Source organism: Lupinus angustifolius, chromosome LG05 (assembly GCF_001865875.1).
Source record: "Lupinus angustifolius cultivar Tanjil chromosome LG05, LupAngTanjil_v1.0, whole genome shotgun sequence".
Lineage (NCBI taxonomy): Eukaryota > Viridiplantae > Streptophyta > Magnoliopsida > Fabales > Fabaceae > Lupinus > Lupinus angustifolius.
The window spans coordinates 3,469,950-3,493,935 of NC_032013.1; the positions used below are offsets into that span (position 1 = coordinate 3,469,950).

Sequence of the window (23,986 nt, forward strand, 5' to 3'; positions counted from 1 at the left end):
GCAGATGGAACAAAGGTGCAAATTTCTCATGTTGTGAGGCACTTTAGTTGGATCACACAAAACACTACATTCATCTCTAATGTTATGCTAATTCCACTAGGGTGTTGTGAATTGTGATGTGGTTTTAGGGCTTATATTTCCGCTAATAGATTGTTAGGGGTATTATTGTAAGAGCAGTATTATTGTAAGGGTAGAAGAGTCATTGTGATTAGTTAGTTGGAAAGAAAATTGAAGGGAAAGTTAGTTGTTTTGGTTGATTTGTATAAGTAACTTGTAGAGCAAGTTATTGATTCATTCATTAACATTTGCTACAAAACACACATTCTTCTTCTTGTAATTCTTGGTTCAATCAATAAGATAGTTCAAATTCTTCTTCCTAAGAATTTCTACTTCTTGTTCCTAGAATTGCCGAATTCGTGAAAGAATTCCCCAACTCACCTTCATCCATAACATAGATCGGAAAACTTGACACCGCTATGTTACGAGATAAACAGGTCGAGAAAACAAAGAAGAACGTCGATCTCATTTCGTCAAATGCTACGAAAGACGCCGACACCTATAAACCATCGGTGAAGAAGTCAGAAGAGAAGAAATCCGATGAGAAAAAGACAAAAGAGAAGAAATTCGATGACAAAAAGACAGAAGAGAAAAAACCGAAAAAGGTAGCAGTCACAAAATAGAGCATTAATTTCACTACAATTGAGTCATAATCTCGTCATTTTTTCGTATTATTTTGTTAATTGGCGTTTTTTTTTTCAATTTTAGATTGATTTTTAGTATTTGTGGTTGGTTTTAGAGTATGGTGGTTTTGAAGACCATGCTGCACTGTGATGGTTGCATTCAAAAAATTAATTGAAAATCTTTATATAACCTATATAAAGATAGTCCTAATAGAAAATATCCAGTGATCGGTTCATTGATCTCTTACCTAATTCTATTGATACTATGTTGAAGGTGAGCAGATAACATAACATGATTATTTCAGCATCATTAGGCCTTTGTACCATCCTGAGTATTTTGCAGTATGAGAGCACTGGTCCTTGTGTTTGGAATTTAATCATGTGTCAATCTTCTATTAAATTTTGGCTTATTTATACACATCTTGATTAATGATCACGATCTAGTAAGCTTGTGTGGACATTTTATTGGCCAGGGGCCGGGCAATTTGTTGTCATTCTCAAGTTCAACAGCCTTCAATTATTATTACATAAAGGTAATATTAAGTAATTTACACAAACTGCTCATATTTGAAGGTAATATTAAGTGACAGTGATGAAGCAATTGTGTAACACAAAGGTCGAAGCAATTGCTTAATGTAAAATGATATGCTGATTTTGCTTAGTCTAGATTAAGCTTATATAAGAATTTCCCCAACTTGAGGTGTTGGTGCTTATATTATAATGTAACTGATTTAACTTATCTGATGCATACCAATGTTATTGTTGTTTGTAAATGATATCCTAGCAAGATGCTTATAAGGAATATTAATATACCATTTTTTCTCTGTGTCTGAACTGCTAAGAATTTTCCTTTTGAACAGCTATGGGACTTGGATAATATACTACCAGGTTCAAGAACCACTCAAAGAAATAAAATTGGAGAGGTTGACAGTGAGGATGATGAGATGGATGTTGATGTTGATGTTGATTCTAAGTCTAACAAAGGTATAATTTATATAACTGCAGATGTTATAGATTGCTTATCGGTGAAGGTATGATTCTCGAAATCTTTTGGGAGAGGTCGAAATTGTGTTTAACCTCTTCCTTTGTCGTGTAGTTGGTGTTTGACCGAAAATCAGGACACGACATCTTTTATGATTTATTCTTGTATCTATCACTCTGTATCCCTCTCAAAATCTTTTCGGAGATGTCGAAATTGTGTTTAACCTCTTCCTTAGTTGTGTAGCCGGTGTTTGATCGAAAATCAAGGCACAACATCTTTTATGATTTATTCTTGTATATATCACTCTGTATCCCTCTCGAAATGTCCAAAGATCATAGGTGGATTTGTTGATGATGGTCACCTGAACGGTCAGTTAGGTGTTTGTCGCACTATACGTGACTGGCACCTTGAAGGAATGAAGGAAACTAGTGAAAGGTGGACCATTGAGTGCTGAACCTGAACTTAAATTAACCACATTAACCAAAGAAGATGAATTCTTGATAATCGGTAGCGATGGAATCTAGGATGTTTTCAGTAGCCAAAATGCTGTAGATTTTGCAAGAAGGAGGCTTCAAGAGCATAATAATGAGAAACTATGCTGCAAGGAAATAGTACAAGAAGCAAAGAAAAGAGCATCAACATATAACTTAACTGTTGTGATGGCATGTTTTAACTCTAATCCACCCCACCTCTGATTGTAGAAAGAACAAGAGTCAGAAGAAGCATATCTGCTGAGGGACTTCAGAATCTTAGATCCTTGCTTGAAGAATAGAACATTTTTTGTATATATATTCATGTACCTCAAGAACCAAGTGATGATTGGCATAGCCCATGTTTGAGGTGCTGAAGTTCTCAAAAAAAACTTATATCTGTGTGATTATTTTTCCTATTGGAAGCTGATTAGAGGAGCAAAATGTTATATTGGGACAAGGTGATTTGTACGCACATTATTAAACCTTCTACTTATTTTACTCCCTGCTTTGATACAATCATAAAGGTATAACAATTATGTATTTGTAAATTTTTATCTCTAATATTTTTTGTATTTATATGTAAAATTGATATTGCAAATTCGTGTCACTACAAAAATTATGGTAAATACTACAAAAACCTCATCTGAGGTTTAAAGCCTCCATGGTAAACATTAAAAAGACCTCCTTAAATATGGAGGTTAAAAACCTCCACAAATAAACCGCTGCAAATGTGTAGGTACCAAAGGTTTTCTAAAACCTCCGCAAAACGTTTCTAACGGTCATAACTGTGGAGGTTAAAAACCTCCGGTAATCGCATAAAAAACCTCCACTAAATACAAAATCTGTTGTAGTGAAGAAAAAGGAAAAAGACTTCGAAAAAATATGATCAAAGTCTTCTAAGATAGGCACTTCCTTCTTAAAGTCTTTTATGATGTTTGAGCAAATGCTCAATTAATAAAAAAAATTGAAAAATATTTTAACTTGGAATTAAAATGAACTCAATTTTTAAAACAAACGAAGTAACATGTTACTTGACTTGAGTAATAGGTTACTGAACCTAAGTAACATGTTAGTGGAACCAAGTAATGGATTACTGGAACCAAGTAACATGTTAGAGGGACTGAGTAATATTTTACCCAAACTGAGTAACAAGTTAGCCTACATTTTCTATGCAGAGTGATTGAGTACTCATTGGAGTAAGCGACTACTCATTTGGAATTTTATATAATCGGTTACCTATTGAAGTAATCGATTACCGAAAACTGTTACAGCAAATTTTCAAATCTAAACTGAAACAACTTCACCCTAAAGGAATGGATGTTATTCCAATCGACTTCTACCTTCACATAGGGGTATGATGGTTGGTTGGAGATCTATTTAAAGACACTTAGACACTTAGATACATTCACAACTTTTACACAACAATTTGTAAGTATTAGATGACAACTATGGAGGTGAATTAGTTGATTGGTTCTATGGCTAATTTTTTGCTATAAAATCAGAAAGTGTTACGGCGAAAAACGATGCATAAACAATGCTCAGTTAAAACAGTACAAGTAAGAGAATAAAGAGAAGAGAGAAAGTACTCATATGTTTTATAACGTTCACCTTCTAGTCCACCAAAAGCTATTGTGCAGAAGATCTTGCTCCTAACCTTGACACGATTTTGATGAAGACACCAAGATCACAAAAAGAAGAAAAAGGAAGAAGACTATGAATACATAGAAGATTCAAGCTTCAAGGAAATTATAGATTAAGTCTTCAATAAGTACTTCTATCTTTATGCTCAATTTACATTTAGTAGCAATGCTCAAAGAATTCAAAACTATTTTCACAAGAATTGAATAAGTCTTCAAACAATGTCAAAAATGTTAAGTAACAAGTTACTTGACCTCAGTAACAGGTTATTAGATCTGAGTAACATGTTAGCTAAACTGTGTGGCAGTTGGTAACAGGTTAATGGAACTACATAACATGTTACCTGATTAAGAAAACAATTACAAAGAATAACTTACAATGAGTAACTGATTATTACTTGTATTAATGGATTATTACTTTGGATAGAAACTTTTGGCAATCGATTACATAGTCATGACAATCGATTACCCATAGTTGTTGGAAATCGGATTTTCAAATTTAAATGAACAACTTTCATCCAAAGTGAATGAGTTTCATTCCAATCGTGTCTCCTATTCATGGAAGGAAACTTTGGTTGTTTGGAAGCCTATTAAAAGGCATTGAGACATTAAATTTAAGAACACAATCAATAGAACAAATTTTCATAACTTAGTTAAAGAACTTCTGCACTCTTTTGCAACTTTGTTCCCAAACTTTCAGATTTCAAAAGTTGCTTCAAGTGCTAAGTTCTAAAGTTTCAAACATATAAGAGCATTGTTATACTAAGTATATTGAGAGCAAAAATGATTGCAAGTTATAGCATTGTCAAAGTTGTAAAGGAAATCATGTCATTGATTTATTCTTCATCTTGTTGTTAACTTTTCATCACAAGGGTGTGGCGAGAAGGGGAAAAAAAGTTCAATTGGGAAGGTTGTTTTCCAATGGTAGATAGTTGTGAGTGTGTAAGGTACAAGGGTTTCGAGGAGAGAATTTTTAAACAAATTAATGTATCTTTATTATTTTTTGTTATAAGATCAACAATTCTAAAGAGATGTTGTTTAAATTGTTCTTATACTATATCGTAATGAACCAAAAATAATAAAGAGGTATTAACTCATATATTATTTGGACATATCTCCACAGTATACCATGTTTTGTTTAACTTAATTGCATTTATCACATCTTTTGTTTAAAAAATTACACTTATTTCTCATGCAGGGTGGTCAGTGTAATAAAAGTATAAAAATTAGGGGTTTGTGTAAGTGTAAAAAAATGAGAAATAATTTATATAATTTCACTCAAACTCAGGGAGTGTCAGTGTAATTTACTCTTATTTCATCTATAAACCCAAGGAGACAATCTTTATTTGGTTGAATTTGACAAATATAAGGAACAAATTTTTCCTTACCGAGTACGTAACATAAGTTATCATCCTCGAAGATGGAGTTTAGCTTCATATCAATTAGGATAAAAAGAACTTTTTGCATCTTAAATTCATTCATATATTCCTTAATTGATTTCAAAAAAAATCTTTTTGTTTATTTCAAAATTATTATTTGAAATTCAAAAGCAATTTATTTTGAGAAAATGGATGTACAAAAAATATATATGTTTTCACAAATTTTCATTATAAAAATATTTCCATTATAAAATTTGTTTTTTAATATACATTTAATACAAATATATTTTTAATAAAATATTTCTAATTTAATTTGATAAAAAAATTTAAATTGAAATTTATAAACTACAGTTAAATTCATTAAATGAAAAACTATTTTAGAAAAAGGATTTTATAAAGAAACTATATTTGAAAATTCATCTTATTTTAAGAAAATTTATTTTTACAAATGATACAAATACCTATTACTCACTTTACTTTTATGATTCTATCTAAAGTTCATAAAGGTGCTTGAGCGTTATATATGCTCTTACATGGTCTACTAGTTTATTTTGAATATAGAAAATATGCTTTTATTCATTTCAAAAATAAATATCTAAAATAAAATTATTTAATTTTAGTAGAAGATAATTATCCACTAAACATATCACCGTTTTCATAAAAAAATTATATAATAAAAGAAACTATTTTTTACTTTCAAATTTGTCTTTCATTAAGAAAACATTAATTTTAATATATTGTTTAATAATTATATTAATGTGATCTGAAAAAAAAATTATTTTTGAAAATATTTAATTTAATGAAAAAGAATATATAAATAAAAAATTATTTTATTTAAAGTAATATTAGAAAAATATTTTAGAGTCCTAATTGGTATTCCACATAAAAATATTTATTAACTATACAAGAAATCCTAAATATCATTGAGCCTTGTGTTCTTTATCATTAACATAAGTGGATTAACTTGTAGTTGGATTAGGAGCATGCTAGTATTCCACACGTCTTAATTATTTTAAGTATACGTGTTAATTTCTTTCTAAAATATTTTTTAAAAAAATATTTTATTTTAAAATATTTCCATTTGGAACAAATAACTTCAAATACAATTTTACTAATTATATGGATATACTAATTGATAAAAGTGTCCAAAGTTCTAAAGTATCATATAATCAGCAACAATTTAGTCTATTTAGTTTGTTAAAAATAATATCATCTTTAACTCATATCAGAAGTTAGTACAACAAATAATAGAGACCGCAAATATAAAATCTTGAGTAGATCATCGGAGAAAGGGAAGATGAGGAATATCTTATTCAGAATGAGATGTCAAGTCTCATGTTTGTTACAATTTTCTTGACATTAATTACACTTATTAATCATTTTCCTTGTATTCTTTTTTTACTTATTAGCACTACCTAATTTTTGTAATATTGTGTATATCTACGTACATTTTTTTATAAAATTATCTTTTGCTAATAAAAAGTAAATAATTAATTAATTTCATAGAAACGTATTGTAAAAGCATTCCTTTTTAGTTACATTTTTTTATTAAGAAATCATTAATCACAATATATATTTTATGTAAAAATCGTTCTATTTTCAAACGTGGGGAAATGGTTGTAATTTATACTTATAGGAAAGAGGATAATGTTTATGTACTAACACTTTAAAGAGTTATATACAATATGTGTATTATCTGTCATTCATTTGTATAATTTTTATGTAAGAGATTAATGATAATTGAAAATAAATGATGGATTATGTACTGACTGTGTAAAAAATTCTTACATTATCAGTGGATACATATTTTTCTTTTATAGAAAACACTTCAAATTAATTTAATGAAAAAGCTATTTTAGAAAAACAATGTTATAAAAGTATAAAACCATTTTAGAAATACCACTTTGCTTTTATGAAAATGTTTTTACCACTTTGGGAAATGCAACGCACCTCAACCAAGACGAGTTTTCGTAGTGACATTTGGGTTCAAACTAGGAAAAGGTTATAGCTGGATTTGATGGTGGTTTCGGAATACCAACTACAACTTTTGGAAGGTTTAGCTTTTGTAAAATGATTTTAATGTTTTCCTTAAAAAGTCACAAATTCCTACTTCAGCATGAAAACTTAGGGCCAGGTATATAAATACAAATTAGGATGATGATTATAGTGCGTTACTCACTCTAAGAAAGAAGCATTACAACTTGTCATTGTCGCCATATTACAACTCTTCCTTCCTCACAGTTGTACGATTTTGTTTTGGTTTGTGGAAACCCCTTTGTTTGGTTATATATATCACAATTCCTTTCTGCTATTTTTGATTGTTTCTCTTCTACTCACCTTGAAATAACAACAATTTTCTTTCAGTTTCTGCATTTCTTTCTCATTTCCTTTTGATCATGGCTACTAATTTGAGGAAATCACGACCATTTAATCAGAGGAAGCCACCTTTGGGTTAGTGTCTATATCAAATTTTGCGTTCTTTGAGGTTACGTTTTGAGAGTTAGGTTTTAGAGCAAATTGAAGAGAAAGAGAATGCTTGAGGTCATAAAATACATTTGTGATATTATTCTTAAACCTTTCATCCATTTCCAAAACTCAAGACCTTTTGCGAGTTAGGTTTAAGAAAAAAACAAAACTTCAGAATTATATCACAATTATATTTTATGCCTCTCGAGTTTTCAATTTTTCTTCCTTTCCTCCAAAAACTGACTTTGGAACAAACCCTTAGGTTTTAAGTGTTTGTATAGTTGTATTTATCATAGAATTGATAATAGTGGTCTCTTATAGAAGTGATTTCTGTTTTAATCAACTAAGTGTTATAATTTTTTCACAGTAAAACAAAAATGGGTGCCAACCGTGCCTCAATGGGAAAAGATGTTTTGCAGTAAGGTAGGTGCAGTTCCATGGAAAAAGCTAGTAGAAACCAAGAAGTATTTATCTCTACATGAAAATGTGATGAATTGGGATGATTCTGCATGCATAGAAGCATTTGACAATGCCAAAAAGAGGTTTTTAGCTTCTATCCAGGGTCTTCCCTATGACACACCTTTGCCTGATCCTGATATTTACATAGATGACATAGATTGGAACTCCACTGTTAATGATGAACTTATTATGGAGTTAGAAAGTGAAACAAATGTCTCTGTTGATGAAGGAGTTGTCCTTCTTGACTATTCTATCTTGTACAAAGAAACATTTGGGTGCATTGGATGGGGTGATGCAGAAGTAGAAGACCCATCAAAGCAGCAAAAACAAGCAGCGGACACTGCATATTATCAAGGTAAATAGATGAACGTAGTGCATGGTAAAATGAACTTATCAACAACTAAGTTCATCACCAGGACTCCAGAGTGGAATTTTTATTTCTCCTTTTAATTTCAATAATAAAAATGTTCTTTCATTGTGAATAAAAATATTAAAGTGTCATGCTATGTTATTTTTCTTTACTCTATGCAAGGATATCAATGAATTGCAATGGTTCAGATTTGAGTAGTTAAGATATAATATGGATTATGTTGTCTGTGGAACATGTGAACATGTTAGATTATAAAATTCAATCATTGTGTTGGCTTAATATATTTGTTTCTTTTCCCTTAAAAAAATTATAAAATTCAATGTAAGTTAAGGCTAAATTTGTGATGAACTTTGTATTGGGGCTAACTAACCATGTACTCTTTTAATACAAATTTACTTTAATGATAAAAAAAAGTACTTATCTTTTGTAAGCAGGCACCATAAAAGATTTAGGTTTTTTTTAATTATTTTATAGCGAAAATGTATAAAACCACTTATACTTTATCTTTTGTAAGTTGTTACCATGAATTCTTTCTTAATTCACTCTTAAACTTTATATGTTAGTGAAGTTGGTCCATATATAAAGATAGTTAAATGACTAATAATACATCAAGAAAATTATCGACATTAGATATACAACAATGCATATTAGTTAAATTATTATCAGGAAGAAATTGCCATCAAAATTCAATTTGATTGGGAAGCAAAGGACATAAACTGAACGGTTAAAAAGGGGCATACAATATAAAAAATTTAAAATTAAATAATAATGATTTCACATTCAATATTAAAAAAAGCACAATGTGAATTGTTTAATTTTAGTAATTTAACATTTTCTTTATACAGTAGTCAACTTCACAAATAATTAAAGTTTAAAAGATAGTTAAGAATAAAAAATAATTATTAATATCTATTTACAAAAATCATAAAATTTATTGGTTTTTTATGGATTTTCACGATCATAAGATAGAATCATGCTATGTGCTATTGAGTGAATACTGGATTATATATTGCCTTTTGAAGACGACTATTTGCAGTTTATTAATTTTCTATTGTAATTAATTTCTCCCTATATATTTTGAAAAGTTTTTGTTTGTAGATACAAAGTTTAATTATGTTTTAAATATCGCTACTTATTTCAGTGAATAATATCTGCTTATCAAAGTAGAATGAGATGGCATTATTATTTTGTTGCAGAACAAGAGAATCCAAAAATTGGAGCCTCTTTTGCTTAAAATTCATAACATTAATGGTAGACATGCTCCAATTGGAAATAAGTTAGTTGGGGTTATTGTCAGATGATATTTTAATTCTTACAATATTATCTTACCTAGAAATAGTTAGTGTTATTTTATTGAATTTATTTATAATTTATTTTTATCATATTAGTTATTATTTGGGTTGTTATTATATTATTATTTAGATTCAAAATTCAGTTTGACCGGTCTTTATCATCATAAATTACCACTCGTATCAGAGCATTATCTTATCTAGAATTAGTTAGTTTCATTTTATTTGAATTTATGTATAATATTTACTTTATTTTGTTAGTTATTATTTGGTTCATTATTATCTCATCGTTTCGATTTATATTTGAATTTGATCAATTTTTACCATCATAAACTTCTACACGGTATTAGAGCGGTTTTATCATTCTAGACATGTTTTGTTACTATCCAACTACTGAGGTGAAAAAATTTGGAACTTCGATTAATTATCACCCTTTATCGTGTTATTTCGTGTTAATATTCATTCATTTTTTTTTCAACCTAACTATTCAAAATTCATGCAATAGTTATCTAAATAAACAAATGTAACATAATAAAATATTTCACTTTTTTCTTTTTATATATATTGGGTTCTTCCTCACCAATGAACATTTTGGTGATGATTTATCTCCAATTGATGAATTATCTTAGCATTAACTTTTTTCCCATTGAAAATCATTCTTATAGTGATAATATTGAGTTCTTTCTTATCAACGATCATTCTAGTGGTACATGTTCTGCTATGGACGAATTATGTTAGTGATGATTTCTTTTTTGATCAATGATTATTTCAATGGTGATTATACTAGTATTTTTTGTTTTTAGTGACAATCATTCTAATGGTACATTTTCTCCCAATGATGAATTATTTCACTAGTGAATTCTTTTCTCATCAATGACAATTGTTTTGTGGTGATTATACATGTAGATTTTACCGTTACAACACATTTCTAAATATTTTATGGACCCATAGAATTAATTGTTTATTCTTGTTTTTAAATAAATTATTTGTAATAAGTTTATTAAGTTTTAGCTTAAGGGGGCATGTTAGAGGATATTTGAATTCAAAGAGAATTATCTTATCTAGAATTAGTTAGTTTCATTTTATTTTAATTTATTTATAACTCATGTTTATCTTTTTAATTATTATTTGATTCGTTATCATCATATTGTTTCGATTCATATTTGAGTTTACCAATTTTTACCATCATAATTTTTTTTTTATAATTATGGTTTCATATACTTCCAAAGTATTGACTTTACAAACTATTTCGGGAAAATATCACTCATGTGATAATGGAATTTCTTCATAATGCATCCACTGCCACCTTGTGGATGGGGATCCTCTATTCCAAAAGGACTTTGTCCTCATGTCCCTATCTAATGAAGTAATATCAAATAATATAAAAAATATAAATTTATGTTTTTATTTTTATTTTTTCAATAAAAAGAGACATTTTGATTAGCTTGAGACATAAATAGAGATACTAATAGAGATAGAGACAGAATATCTTCATCTACCACCTTGCTTTTTCCTCTTATGTGCTAGAAATTTGTTGTGTAGGGGTTGGGCATGCTAACATGGTATTTGTTGCAGGGAGATCAATATTGTCTCTTTCCTTTAATTTGTAACATTGTACTAAGTGTTAATATGTCATAGTCTAGAGAATTTTATAAACATGTAGCAAGTGAAAAAATTGTAGCTTGTATATAGATTTTTATATTTAGTAATGATAATTGGCGTTCTTTATAGAAGTATTATCATAACAAAAAAACATGAAGTGACTCTGGTGAAAATAATTGTTATTGTGAGAAATAAGAATAATTAATATGAATCATTAAATCTTATTTGAACGATCAAGATCAAAAGAAATGATCATTGGACTAATAACTAACTTCTAATTCTAATCATCCTTATATGGTTGTAAGACCAATATTTATTGTTCTCACTGTTTTTATATGAAAAATGTTTTCACTTGAGTTACTCCTACAAAAATAATGTAAGAAAAGTAATATATGTCACAAAATACACCTTTAAAGTATACTCTATGACATGTCATTTTTCTTGTAGTGTAAGAGAATTGATAGGTTGATTTAGTATAATTATATCACTACTCTTTCATGAAGCATTTATTACAAATATTAATGCCTACAGAAGCCAATAATTGATGTATTAAAATTTGAGTATCATCCAAAAGAAGATTATCACAAATTTTGGAAGAAAGGATTAGTAAATGTCATTCATGGTAACATAAAATGTGAGTGAGACATTTTTTTCAGTTAAAGTACATGGCTAGTAGTTTATAACATTGTTTTAAATAGTACTCTTTACTTATGTTTTATTGGATACAACCATACATGTTTTGAAAAGTGATCAACAAAAATTAAATAGTAAAGATAACAATCTAAAGACCTAACAAGGAACTGGTCCCCATACATCAAAATAAATAAGCTCAAAAGATTTGGTGAGAAAGGTAACTTGTGACTCTTAGTACAATGGCAGGAGCTATATTCATGTGAAGAAGGAAACTTTAATTTATTGGAATATGATGATTATCAACCATATTTTAATTATTTTAGTTAAAGGATGACCAAGTTTATGATGTCATATTGAGACAGAATGAAGTCTAGTGGTGTGAGCTTGATGAGATGTAGAGGCGGTGATGGTAGATGATAAACAGTCTGGACCAATTTTAAATCCTTCAAACAAAACAATAAGGAAAGACTTCAACAGAAAATTAATTTGATTGACACAATTTAGAAACCAAAAAAGATTTGATTGGATATTTGGAACACACACGACTTGATTAAGAGAAAGATATTTAGTTTTGGTAGGACTATGAATGACTAATATGTGTAATATTCTAACCTGTGCCATCACCAACAATGACCTAATCAGACCCTAGATATGAATTAGCCAAGGTTTGTTGTTGAAGATCCTGTGTAACATGATGAGAGGCTCTAGTATTCATAATCCAATTGGAATTCTGCATAGGAGGCTGATGAGTGGCCATATTAACCAAAGGTATGTTTCCATTCCTCTTAGGATATCCATTAATTTTATAGCATTTCTTGGCAACATGGCTAGATTTTTTACGATATTTAACACACAACTTGTTTATGAGGAGTGGAAGCCGATGAAAATGTCTATCCATTAAACTGTTTTGTGCCTTGATTGGCCTCTTTGGTGAGTGAATGCATTAGTTGTAGCAACCAATGTATCAGAAGTAGGATTGGTTTCACGAGATAGGATTGTCTCAAAATCCATGAGTTTCTCATGTAGTTCAACGTAGCTGAAAGGTGTTTCTCTACTACAAAGAGCAGCATAAATTTTTTTGTATTCAACACTCAGACCATTCAAAGTGTAAATAACTAGATCGGTGTTATAAAGAGGATGATTAATGATAGAGAGTTCATCAACAATAGCTTTAATCCCCTGATGATAGGTAGCCATAGATTGTTTATCTTTGTTAATAGTGGTGATGCATTGTTTTAAAGCCATGATGCGGACACATGATCAACTTGCATACATGGTTGAGTGTATCCCACGCACGTTTAGTAGTTTTGATAGCGTCAAGATGAGTGACCACTATTGCAGCCACAAAGGAGACAATGTCGTGCAAGATTAGTAATCATGAGGAACCCAATGAGTGAATGCAGAATTTATGACAATAGCATTAACCTCCAACTATTCGGAGTGGCATGACATACTACCATCTATATAACTCATATGGTCATAACTTATTCAAAGAGACAGAAGCTGAACGCGCCATACATGGTAATTGTCACCATCAAGTTTAGTATACAATTGAGAGCCAACATTGAAAGCCATTAGTAGAAATCATACTTCAACTTCTGATCCATTTTTGCTTGCATGCGCTGGAGAAGGGATGGCTACTTTCAAATACCGATATGAAAATATGTACAATAACAAAGCAAATAGTAGAAATCACCATCCATGATGCATATTATAAAATTAATGTGTTTATTTCAATATATGGCAATAGCTTTAATTTATTCTTCGTATTAATTTTTTTAAGGTTTCGTAAATTGATTTTCATTAATTAAAGAAGAATGGTTTACATGCTTCAAAATGGTTATATATTTAGTGTTTATACTTGTCATTGAATAGATATTTTATCAACGTCACCGAATAAACTTCATAATAGTCTAAGTCTATAGCATGCATGCAACAAGGGATAAAAGTTATAATTCAAAATTTCAAGTCATAGTATGTACATGTGGAAATAGAATAGTGTAAATAACCATGTATTGTGTGTAGTATAACATGGAAAACCTTCTCAAATTTGAGAATTAAATAATCACATGAATTGCAGTTTTTTTCAAAGATGATAACACTCAATCTCACTAAAAATGATAAAATATAGAGTAAATTACACTGACACCCCTGAGTTTTAGTGAAATTACACATATCATCCTTCACTTTTCTACACCTACACAAACCTCCCATAATTTTTATACTTTCCTTACACTGACCACCCCTGCATGAGAAATAAGTGTAATCTTGTAAACAAAAAATGTAATAAATGCAATTAAGTTAAACAAAACATGATATATTGTGGAGACCAGTACAAATAGGATATGAGTCGATACATCTTTATTATTTTTTGTTACAAAATGCATCAACAATTCTAAAAAGATATTGTTTATATCGCTCTTATACTATATCGTAATAAACCAAAAATAATAAAGATGTATCGACTCATATACTATTTGTACTGGTCTCCACAATATATCATGTTTTGTTTAACTTAATTGCATTTATCACATTTTTTGTTCACAAAATTACACTTATTTCTCATGCAGGGGTGGTCAGTGTAATGAAAGTATAAAAAATGAGGGCGTTTGTGTAGGTGTAGAAAAGTGATGGGTGATTTGTGTAATTTCACTACAACTCAGGGGATGTCAGTGTAATTTACTCTAAAATATAAAGTCTTTTTTTAGTCTGACACTAGTAATATTAGTCTCACACTATGGTAGATATCAACTTTCTAACTTTCTATTTTCACTTGTTTGCCATCTCTTTCTCACAAGTTCATTTTTATGTAATGAAGGGGAGAAAGTCTTCTTCAGAAGTAGATAGTGAACAAATAATCATTGTCATATTTTCAAGTCACCTTGAAAATGTTATATTTAACTCTTTTAGGGGATGTCATTGACACCCTTGTATCTTGAGACATTGTTTCATTGCCGTATGTACTTGAAAATTTCAAAAATCATATTGAACTATACTTAAGATCTACAATTACAAGGTTTATTGGTCAAGCCACATAAGTGTTTATGGCCCTCCCACTATTAATATATCATTGATAGGAATTGATATCAATGCATCACTATCTACTACAATATCAATACATGTATTATATAGCATATCATCTAGTAAGTTATGCTCCTTATTACCAATACTCATTAAATGCTTAGATGAGATATCCAAATATGAATTGCAATTGTTGACACTCTAAATGTTAGTTCAAATGTATTAGTTAGTTTAGAATATTACGAGTTTAATTAAACAAAAAGGTAAAAAAAAAAAAGAAAACTAGTCAATATAAGTTTAACTTTGGAATGCTATAACTAGCAAATGTGCATCTATCTTGATGGTAGGACTGACGCACTATTGATGCCCCTCAGTCGCCTTCTTTTGATTGTTACTTTCTAAAACATTAACCCGACTCATAAGTGTCTCACTATGCCCGATTTGCCGTTCAACAATGCTTATTTTAGATGTATAATAGTGCTTTCGGGCGCTTTCAGTTTGACCGTAGTAGTATATAGTCATCATTAACAACGCTTCACAAACGATGTTGTATTGATTATATACCACATCGATCTCTGAAAACCCCTCTTTGCAATCAAGATCAATGAGAGAGATGACCAGAAAGTGTTTGATACGACACCGTCCTAAAATGGACAGTCCTTTTGGTACAGATCGATCATATATCCTTGCAAGGAATAATTTGGTGCATTCAAATCGACTTGTTATGGGACCTGTACTCTCGATTATTTCCGAATAGTTTATTGGGAGGATATTGGCGTAAGGATGAACGAAATAAACATAGCATTCATACATTGAGCTCGTGGATATTGATCCTCATGGTTTGAGTTATAACAGCATTCATCATTTGTATATGTGATATATATATTGTGTATATTATGCGTGTCTGTCTGGATATGATATTCTGTGTAATTCCATGCTGTCAATGAATAATATTCATTAGATATCATACTCCCTTTTCTTTCTGTTTATCTTCGGTTCACATTCTTGTTCAGATGGATCGTTCAGCGAGGATTCAGAGCTACCGATTCTCGATGTCCTAGGAGGGCGAATGGAAGATTGATGGAGATCGATAAACCTACACGGGCCCTTGTGCCTTAGAGTTGGAAATGGTTTGTGATGGCTCCACGATGTGCTTCACATCCCATCATGCGAACTTGGAGGCTTCCATCACCTTGCCTGATTGGAGACCAGCACCTGCAGTATCATCTACTCAGCCTGTGACTCCTCACGTACCAGCTGCTGCGAGATCACATACGAGGCGACGAAGTTGGAAGGACGTGATCATGTCCCCACCATGGAGGAGAGCCGCTTGGCGGATCATGCCCGAACCTCAGGCAGATGCGAGAGTGGGGATGAGGCCACATAATTCGTCCTATGACCCGGAGGAGGAGATTGAGGCTGAGGAGGAGCTGGAAGCTGAAGAGGAGAATTGTGTGGAGTTAATCAACATAGAGGGTCAATAGTTCATTTCGCCTTGTATTCTGTACTAATGTAACACGCTCTTTCAATGAATAATTATTCGAAGATTTGTTGAGATGTTTTGGTTACTATTAGGTAATGGTTATCGATTTTCCACAATTTATTTACTTATAGTGATGTCCCGAAAATGAAACGAATATAAGGAAAATAATTTTATATTATATTATTCAAAAAAAATTATTCACTTTTGAGCAATATTTTTAGAGAAATTTTCGGGGCATTACAAATACAATCACAATTTTACAAAAAATTTAATGCAATTTCTACTTCTCTAAAACTCTTAACATTCTAACATCTATAATGTTGGCACACCAATATTTAAGATGTTGCTCAACATAATGCAACCACTACGATAATGTCTTCACCTCTTATGTGCTTGAATTTTGTAGTCTCGTGTTGGACATGCTAACACAGTAGGGAGATTAATATTGTTTCTTTCCTTTTGTAACATTTACTAAGTCTTAATATGTGATACATATTAGAATTTTATAAGCATGTAGTATGTAAAAGAAATTGTAGGTCGTATATAGATTTTTGTATTTAGTGATGATAATTGTTGTACTTCATAGAAGTATTGTCATAAAAAATCATTCTACAATTTTTTTTACACCATAAGAAAAGTGATATGCCACAAAGTGTCATGTTAAAGTATATTTTATGACAAGTATTTTTTTGTAGTGTAAGATAATTTATATATTGATTTAGTATGATGATATATCACTATCTTTTCATCTTTTCATGATACATGTAGAAAAAGTATTTATGCCTAAAGTAGCCAGTAAGAGATGCAATGTAACGTAATGTGTGATGTGATGAAGGGTGATATTTGAAATACTATGTAATCATGTTATGCAGTTATGTCAATCTACCAGAATTACTTCTCTAAATATAATTATATCAAATATATATTTCTATCTATGATCAATCTTCTTTGATGCACAACTATTATTTCTATCTTGTCTAAAACCAAAACCAACAAAGAAACTTGCTCTTGACAATTTACATATTTTGTCAACTAGGCGGAATAACTGTTGAAATGGCAAAACGATTCAATTTGATGTGATAAAATTTGAGTATCATGGAAGAAAGGATTAGTAAATGTCTTTCATAGTAACATGGAATGTGACTGAAACATTTGGTTCAGTTAAAGCACATGTCTAGTAATTATAGTATTGTTTTAAATTGTACGTTTTAGTCGTAATTGTGATACCAATATTAAGGTTTAAGAGCATATCCAGCAGTATGGTGACTATAATTGCGTTCACATTTTTTCACAATATTCCGCAATTTTGACCGAAATTTGATGTTATCCCATACTAATTCAATTGTGGGTCTGAGTTTGATTGTGCCCTCCTCCTATTCTAGTTTCGAAAAACAACAATCATTGGTGGTCACGTTTTCAAAATAGACTCTCTTCCTAGAAGATACAAATCACATGTCTCATTCTTGTCTCAATTTCTTATTCCGATCTATTGAAAAAATATCACTTAGTTAAAACGAAAATTGTTAAAACCATTTTTGGCTAGGAACATAAAGACATAATGATTTGGCACATAATCCCTGTTCCTTCCTCGAGTAACCTGAACATATAACATCTATGCAGCCAATACTACCATTTCAAGCTTTTGGAATTGGGGATGAGAACAACGAGACTGTGGCTGCACCTAGTTTGAAATGATTAAAGTAGTGGACAATGGTGCAAGTGTGCAACTAGGTAGTATGCTTTAAGGTTCACGAAGACAGATTAGTAAGGTTTTAACAATCATAGGATCGAAGCTAGAACATCACATTCATTTGGAAATGATAAAATTGTTAGTTAAATTTGGAGATATTTCCTTTTTGGACGGTTTTGTTTGCATATTTTCACTGATGGTGCATGTAGATGAATTTGGTGGCAATTATCTCTTTTGTTTGGTTGTAGGCATGGCAAAACGGGCCAACCGGCCCGTTTAGCCCGCTCCCGCAAATGCCCGCAATAATTTAAGCGGGCAGGGCATGCCCGCAATTGGTTAACGGACAAAAAGTCATGTCCTGCCCGTTTTAAAACGGGCTAATGGGCGGCCCGCATGCATTTTGTAGAACACGGTCACTGACTCCTTGTGGCTGTGGGTGGATAAAATAAAAGAAATTGAAAATGTAAATATATAAATATGTAATAATGTAAAGAAGTTTGGGCCACTGTGCCAAATTAAAATTTTAAAGGGTTGCATGTAATGTCTGCGGGCAGCCCGCGGAGCCCATTTAAAATGCCCGCTAATAAAGCGGCAAACGGGCCGGACAATATTGACTAACAGACAAAGATACCATGCCATGCCCGCATTTTTTTGCGGGCAATGCCCATATTGACATCCTTATTTGGTTGCCACTTGTTGGTTTAAGCTTTCACTAATACATGATAAATGATATATTAATTAATAATATTAAAAACTTTTACATCACATAACAAAACATAATATGATGTCTCAGATCATGTTTCATATATTAAAACGGACTAATAAAAAATGCTACGTCGGTTAAAAATTTAAATAATTGTTATTATTATTATTATTTTTGTTATCATTGACTCAAGACAACATATAAAACATAATCTGGCACAATAGATATTTATTCGATACCATAACCCTTTTCTCTATAAAAAAAATAAGATGTCCAAGTTTAGACTAAAGTTGGAATGAGATCTTTGTTGCGGGGAAGACTAGAAACGTTAACCTGTTTCACTTTACACATTGTCCTTAGCCATCAAACCAATTTATAATTTTTTTTTCAAATTTGTTGTAGGTGAGACTCGAATCCACAACCTCACTCACTTTATTCCTTAAACTCTTATCTTTAATCATCGAACCACCTTATGACTCCCTTAAATTGAAACTTTAGTTGACTAAAAAATGAGAAAAAATATGTATGCATTAACAATATATGACTTCTATATATTGTCACTGCATTATCCAACATTCATATTTAATCAATATTAACTTTTATAAAAAAATAATTTAAATGAGGGGTGAATAATATAGTAACAATACAAAAATATTTACACTAACCATGTATATATATTAAATTCATAAAAAAAATTATCTTACACGACTTTTTAAACCTAATTAATAATGAATGATAAAAGTATTTAGAAGAAGATATTGAATTTTTTGGTTTTCTTTAATTTATTTTAGGAAAAAGTATATGAAAACCTCTTAAATTTATATTTTTGCAAATAGTTATTATGAATTATTTATTCCTGCAAATTAACCTTTAAACTTTACATTTTAGTAAAATTGATTAATGTGTAAAGTTAACATTAAATGAATTGATATGTGAAGGAAACACTGTCAAAATTCAATTTGATTCAGAAGAAAAGGAAAATAAATTCTAGAGTTAAAAAGGATAATAAAATAATATTGATATATAAAAAAATTAAATTAATATTGATTAGACATTCAATATTAAAAAAATGCATAATGGGAATTTTTAATTTTTAATTTTTAATTTTTTTTTGTGGTGATCAAATTTATAAATACTTATCTGGTTTTTATAGATTTCCCCCACAAATTAATTGTATGTGCTATTGATTGGATAATGGATTATATTGCTTTTAGATGAGTAGTGTTTGTAGTTTATTAATTTCTATCGTAATTAATTCCTCTCTATCTATCTATATATATATATAGTTTGAAGAGTTTTTGTTTGTTGTTAAAATGTTTAATTATATTTTAAACGTGCCTACTTATTCAGTGAATAATCTGCCTCTCAAATTAGAATGAGAGGGCATTATTTTTTTTATAGAATAAGAGAATATTATCTTATTTATAATTAGTTAGTTTTCAATTTATCTATAATTATTTTTATCTTCTTAATTAGTTATTATCTAGGACGTTATTATATATAGTTTGAAGAGTTTTTGTTTGTTGATAAAATGTTTAATTATGTTTTAAATGTGCATACTTATTCAGTGAACAATCTGCCTCTCAAATTAGAATGAGAGGGCATTATTTTTTTTTTATAGAATAAGAGAATACAAAAATGTTAGCCACCTTTAGTAAAATTCAAAACATTAATGGATGGCATGCTCCTGAAATGAGTAAGTTGTCATTATATTTGTATTCATATAATATTATCATATTTATAATTAGTTAGTTTTATTTTATTTAAATTTATTTATAATTTAGGTTTATCTTCTTAATTAGTTATTATCTTGGACATTATTATCTTATCATTTGGATTCATATATATTTAAGTAACACCAATCTATATTATCATATATTTCTAAATGCTATCCTAACATTATCAAATCTAGAATTAATTACTTTTTTTTATTTAAACTTGTTTATGTTTATGTTATTGGTAGTTATTATGTTATTATGTAGGTGGTTACTATCTTATCTATTAGATTTATATTTGCAACTTTGGTTTACCTCACTTTTTAATGTGTCTTTCTCCTAAAGCTAACAATTTCAAATTTCATGAGATATCTATTCAATAAACAAATGAAATAGCTATCTAATAAACAAACGTGATCTAATACAAAGATTACTTTGTTCACTTTATATATATTGCAACCCTTCCTTGCCTAACTTTCAATGAATTGTTTTGTTTCCATATATCACAAATCCTTTATGCTATTTTAGTTTGTTACTCTTACGCTCACCTTAAAATAACAAGACTTTTCGTTCAGTTTCTGCATTTCTTTCTCATCTCCTTTCGATCATGGCTACTAATTTGAGGAAATCACGACCATTTAATCACAGGAAGCCACCTTTGGGTTAGTGTGTATAATAATATATTTTGCATTCTTTGAGGTTTTATTTGCTAGTGAAGTTTTAGAATAGAATGAAGAGAAAGAAAAGATTTGAGACCATGAAATATATTTGTGATATAAATTTGAAACATTTTCTTCACCTCCAAAACCATGACTTTTGCGAGTTGAGTTTTGGAGGAGAATGAAATACTTTAAAGTTACCTCACGAGTATATCTCATTGCTCTCAACTCATTAATTTCTCTTCTTTCTTTCTAAAAACCAGCACACATTTTTATTGTTGTATTTATGATAGAATTTATAATCATGGTCTCTTATAGAAGATCTTTCTTATATTGATCAATTAATTGTTTTTTTCCTTCTTTTTTTCACAGTAAAACAAAAATGGGTGCCAACAGTGCCTCTATGGGAAAAGAAGTTTTGCACTGAAATAGGCGCAGTTCCATGGAAAAAGCTAGTTGAAGCCAAGAACTATTTATCGCTACATGAAAATGTGATGAATTGGGATGATTCTGCATGCAGAGATGCATTTGACAACGCCAAAAAGAGGTTTTCAGCATCTATTAAAGGCCTTCCCTGTGATATATCTTTGCCTAATCCTGATATTTACATAGATGACATAGATTGGAATTCCAATGATGAACTTATTATGGAGTTGGAAAGTGAAACAAATGTCCCTATTAATGAAGGAGTTGTGATTCTTGACTATTCTATCTTGTACAATCAAATATTTGGCTGCATTGGATGGGGTGATGCAGAAGTATAGATCCGGCCATCAAGGCAGCATACACAAAGAGCAGACACTTCATATCATCAAGGCAAATAGATAAATATCGTGCATGGTGAAATGATCATATCTACAAATAAGGGGAAGGAGGATTTTCTCAAGTGAAAGATGAAATTTTTTATCTCTTTTTTATTTTAATAGTAAAAGTATAATTTTATAAAAATTAAGAAGATAAATTTGTTTTAGTATGTTATTTTTTCTTTTATTTTTGTATTACTTGTTTCTCCAATATTGGAGTTGATACCAAGAGTTAAAAATTTTGTGATAATTAGGGACAAAATAGTTATATAATAATATATGTTCATAAAAGTTATAAAGTTTAATGGGTTTTTATGAACAGATTCAATTTACGTGCATGAATAATGGATTACATTGCCTTTTGAAGAGTAGTGTTTGCAGTTTATTAATTTTTATCTTAATTAATTTCTCTCTATATATTTTGAAAAGTTTTTGTTTTTAAATAAAATATTTAATTATGTTTAAAATATGGCCACATAGTGAGTAAATAATCGGCTTCTCAAAGTAGAATGAGAGGGCATTATTGCTATGTTATAGAATAAGAAAATCCAAAAATGGGAGCCTCTTTCGGTAAAATTCAAAAAAATGATGGTTCGTATGATCCAATTGGGAAATTAGTAAGTTTGGTTATTACTACCCTAGTCTTATTTTATTTGAATTTATATAATTTATGTTTATCTTGTTATTTTTTATTTAAGTAGTTATTATTTTATTGTTTGGATTCATATTTTAGTTTAACTAATTTTTATCATTATAAATTTCTATATGGTATTAGAACTAGTGACGTATCTAGGACCCAAAGACTGAGTGTGTGCCGTATGTTAAAAATTAAAATAATAAATATGATTATGAAGACAAAATTTAAATATATCAATCAAATAAATTATGTATTTCATAATTGATCTATATGTGACTTCATATTTTGAATCATTAAATTATCAACTTGTTGTCAATGTTATTAAACACTTCTCGCTCAATATAAGTGACTAGACAGTCTTTCATCCATGCATTTCTCATTCGATCATGTAACCTATTTTTTATAACTTTCATAGTTGAAATGACTCTTTCTACTGTTGTTGTGGCAATAAGTAAAATCATTTTTAATTTAAAAAAATAAGTTAATGAGTATACAATGATACTTTCAAACAACTTTTCTAAAAAATAATTGATTCCTTTTAAAGAATCAAATTCAATATTAATATACATTTCATTTATATAACTCTGAGGTTGATTATCAAGCATCACCAAATTAATTGAACAAAAAACATATAGATAGAACTTTACAAATTCATTCAGTTTTCCCATATCAAAATTAGAGAACTAATTGGTTAGACTCAAACAAGATATACAAAGAATCAATTGAGTTATTCGTTTTTGAGAAACGATTATGAAATTATTTAAATTATATATTCACAATAATATAAAATTATTTAGTACAACTCCATAAAATATGTCATGTTTACAAAAAAAGTAAATATTTTAGACACATTTTTTCAAACAATTCAGGGTCTCTTGCACACCCTGAGGTGCATGTAGCACCGTCACTGATTAGAATAGAACGTCATCTTATATAATATTAGTTAGTTTCATTTTATTTGAATTTTCCTATGATTATGTTTATCTTATTAGTTATTATTTGGTTTGTTATGATCTTTATTGTTTGATTTATATCTGAGTTTGACTAATCTTTACCATCACAAATTTTTATATGGTATAAATCAAAGCGACTTCATCCTTTGTGACATGTCTCATGACAATCTCGCTACTGAGTTGTAGAAAATTCAGAACTTTGATTATTTATCGTATCATTTTCTCATTAGTACTCATTCATTTCTTCTTCAACCTAATAGTTATCCAAATAAACAAATATGAACATGATGTAATACAAAAAATTCACTTTATTCGTTTTATATATATTGAGTTCTCTTTTCACTAATGATCA

At 29.7% G+C, this 23,986-nt stretch overlaps 1 protein-coding gene and 1 long non-coding RNA gene across 2 annotated transcripts; one reads left to right on the top strand and one right to left on the bottom strand.

The window, feature by feature from the left end:
* LOC109347145 lies at positions 1,006–23,262 on the bottom strand. The gene is made up of 3 exons (XR_002107563.1): positions 23,249–23,262; positions 23,011–23,016; positions 1,006–1,086 (listed from the first exon to the last, which is right to left on the bottom strand). It is a non-coding gene; the product is annotated as an uncharacterized LOC109347145 (long non-coding RNA).
* On the top strand, positions 7,355–8,486 carry LOC109347144. Its single transcript, XM_019586866.1, has 2 exons — positions 7,355–7,602; positions 7,985–8,486. The coding sequence occupies exons 1-2, from the start codon at positions 7,548–7,550 to the stop codon at positions 8,437–8,439; spliced, it is 510 nt and encodes a 169-aa protein (XP_019442411.1). The 5' UTR covers positions 7,355–7,547; the 3' UTR covers positions 8,440–8,486.

Bases quoted from the DNA above. Each gene is read 5' to 3' on its own strand.
- LOC109347144 (XM_019586866.1), top strand. From the start codon at position 7,548: ATGGCTACTAATTTGAGGAAATCACGACCATTTAATCAGAGGAAGCCA. The intron at 7,603-7,984 runs GTTAGTGTCTAT...ATTTTTTCACAG, and splicing joins TCAGAGGAAGCCACCTTTGG to TAAAACAAAAATGGGTGCCA.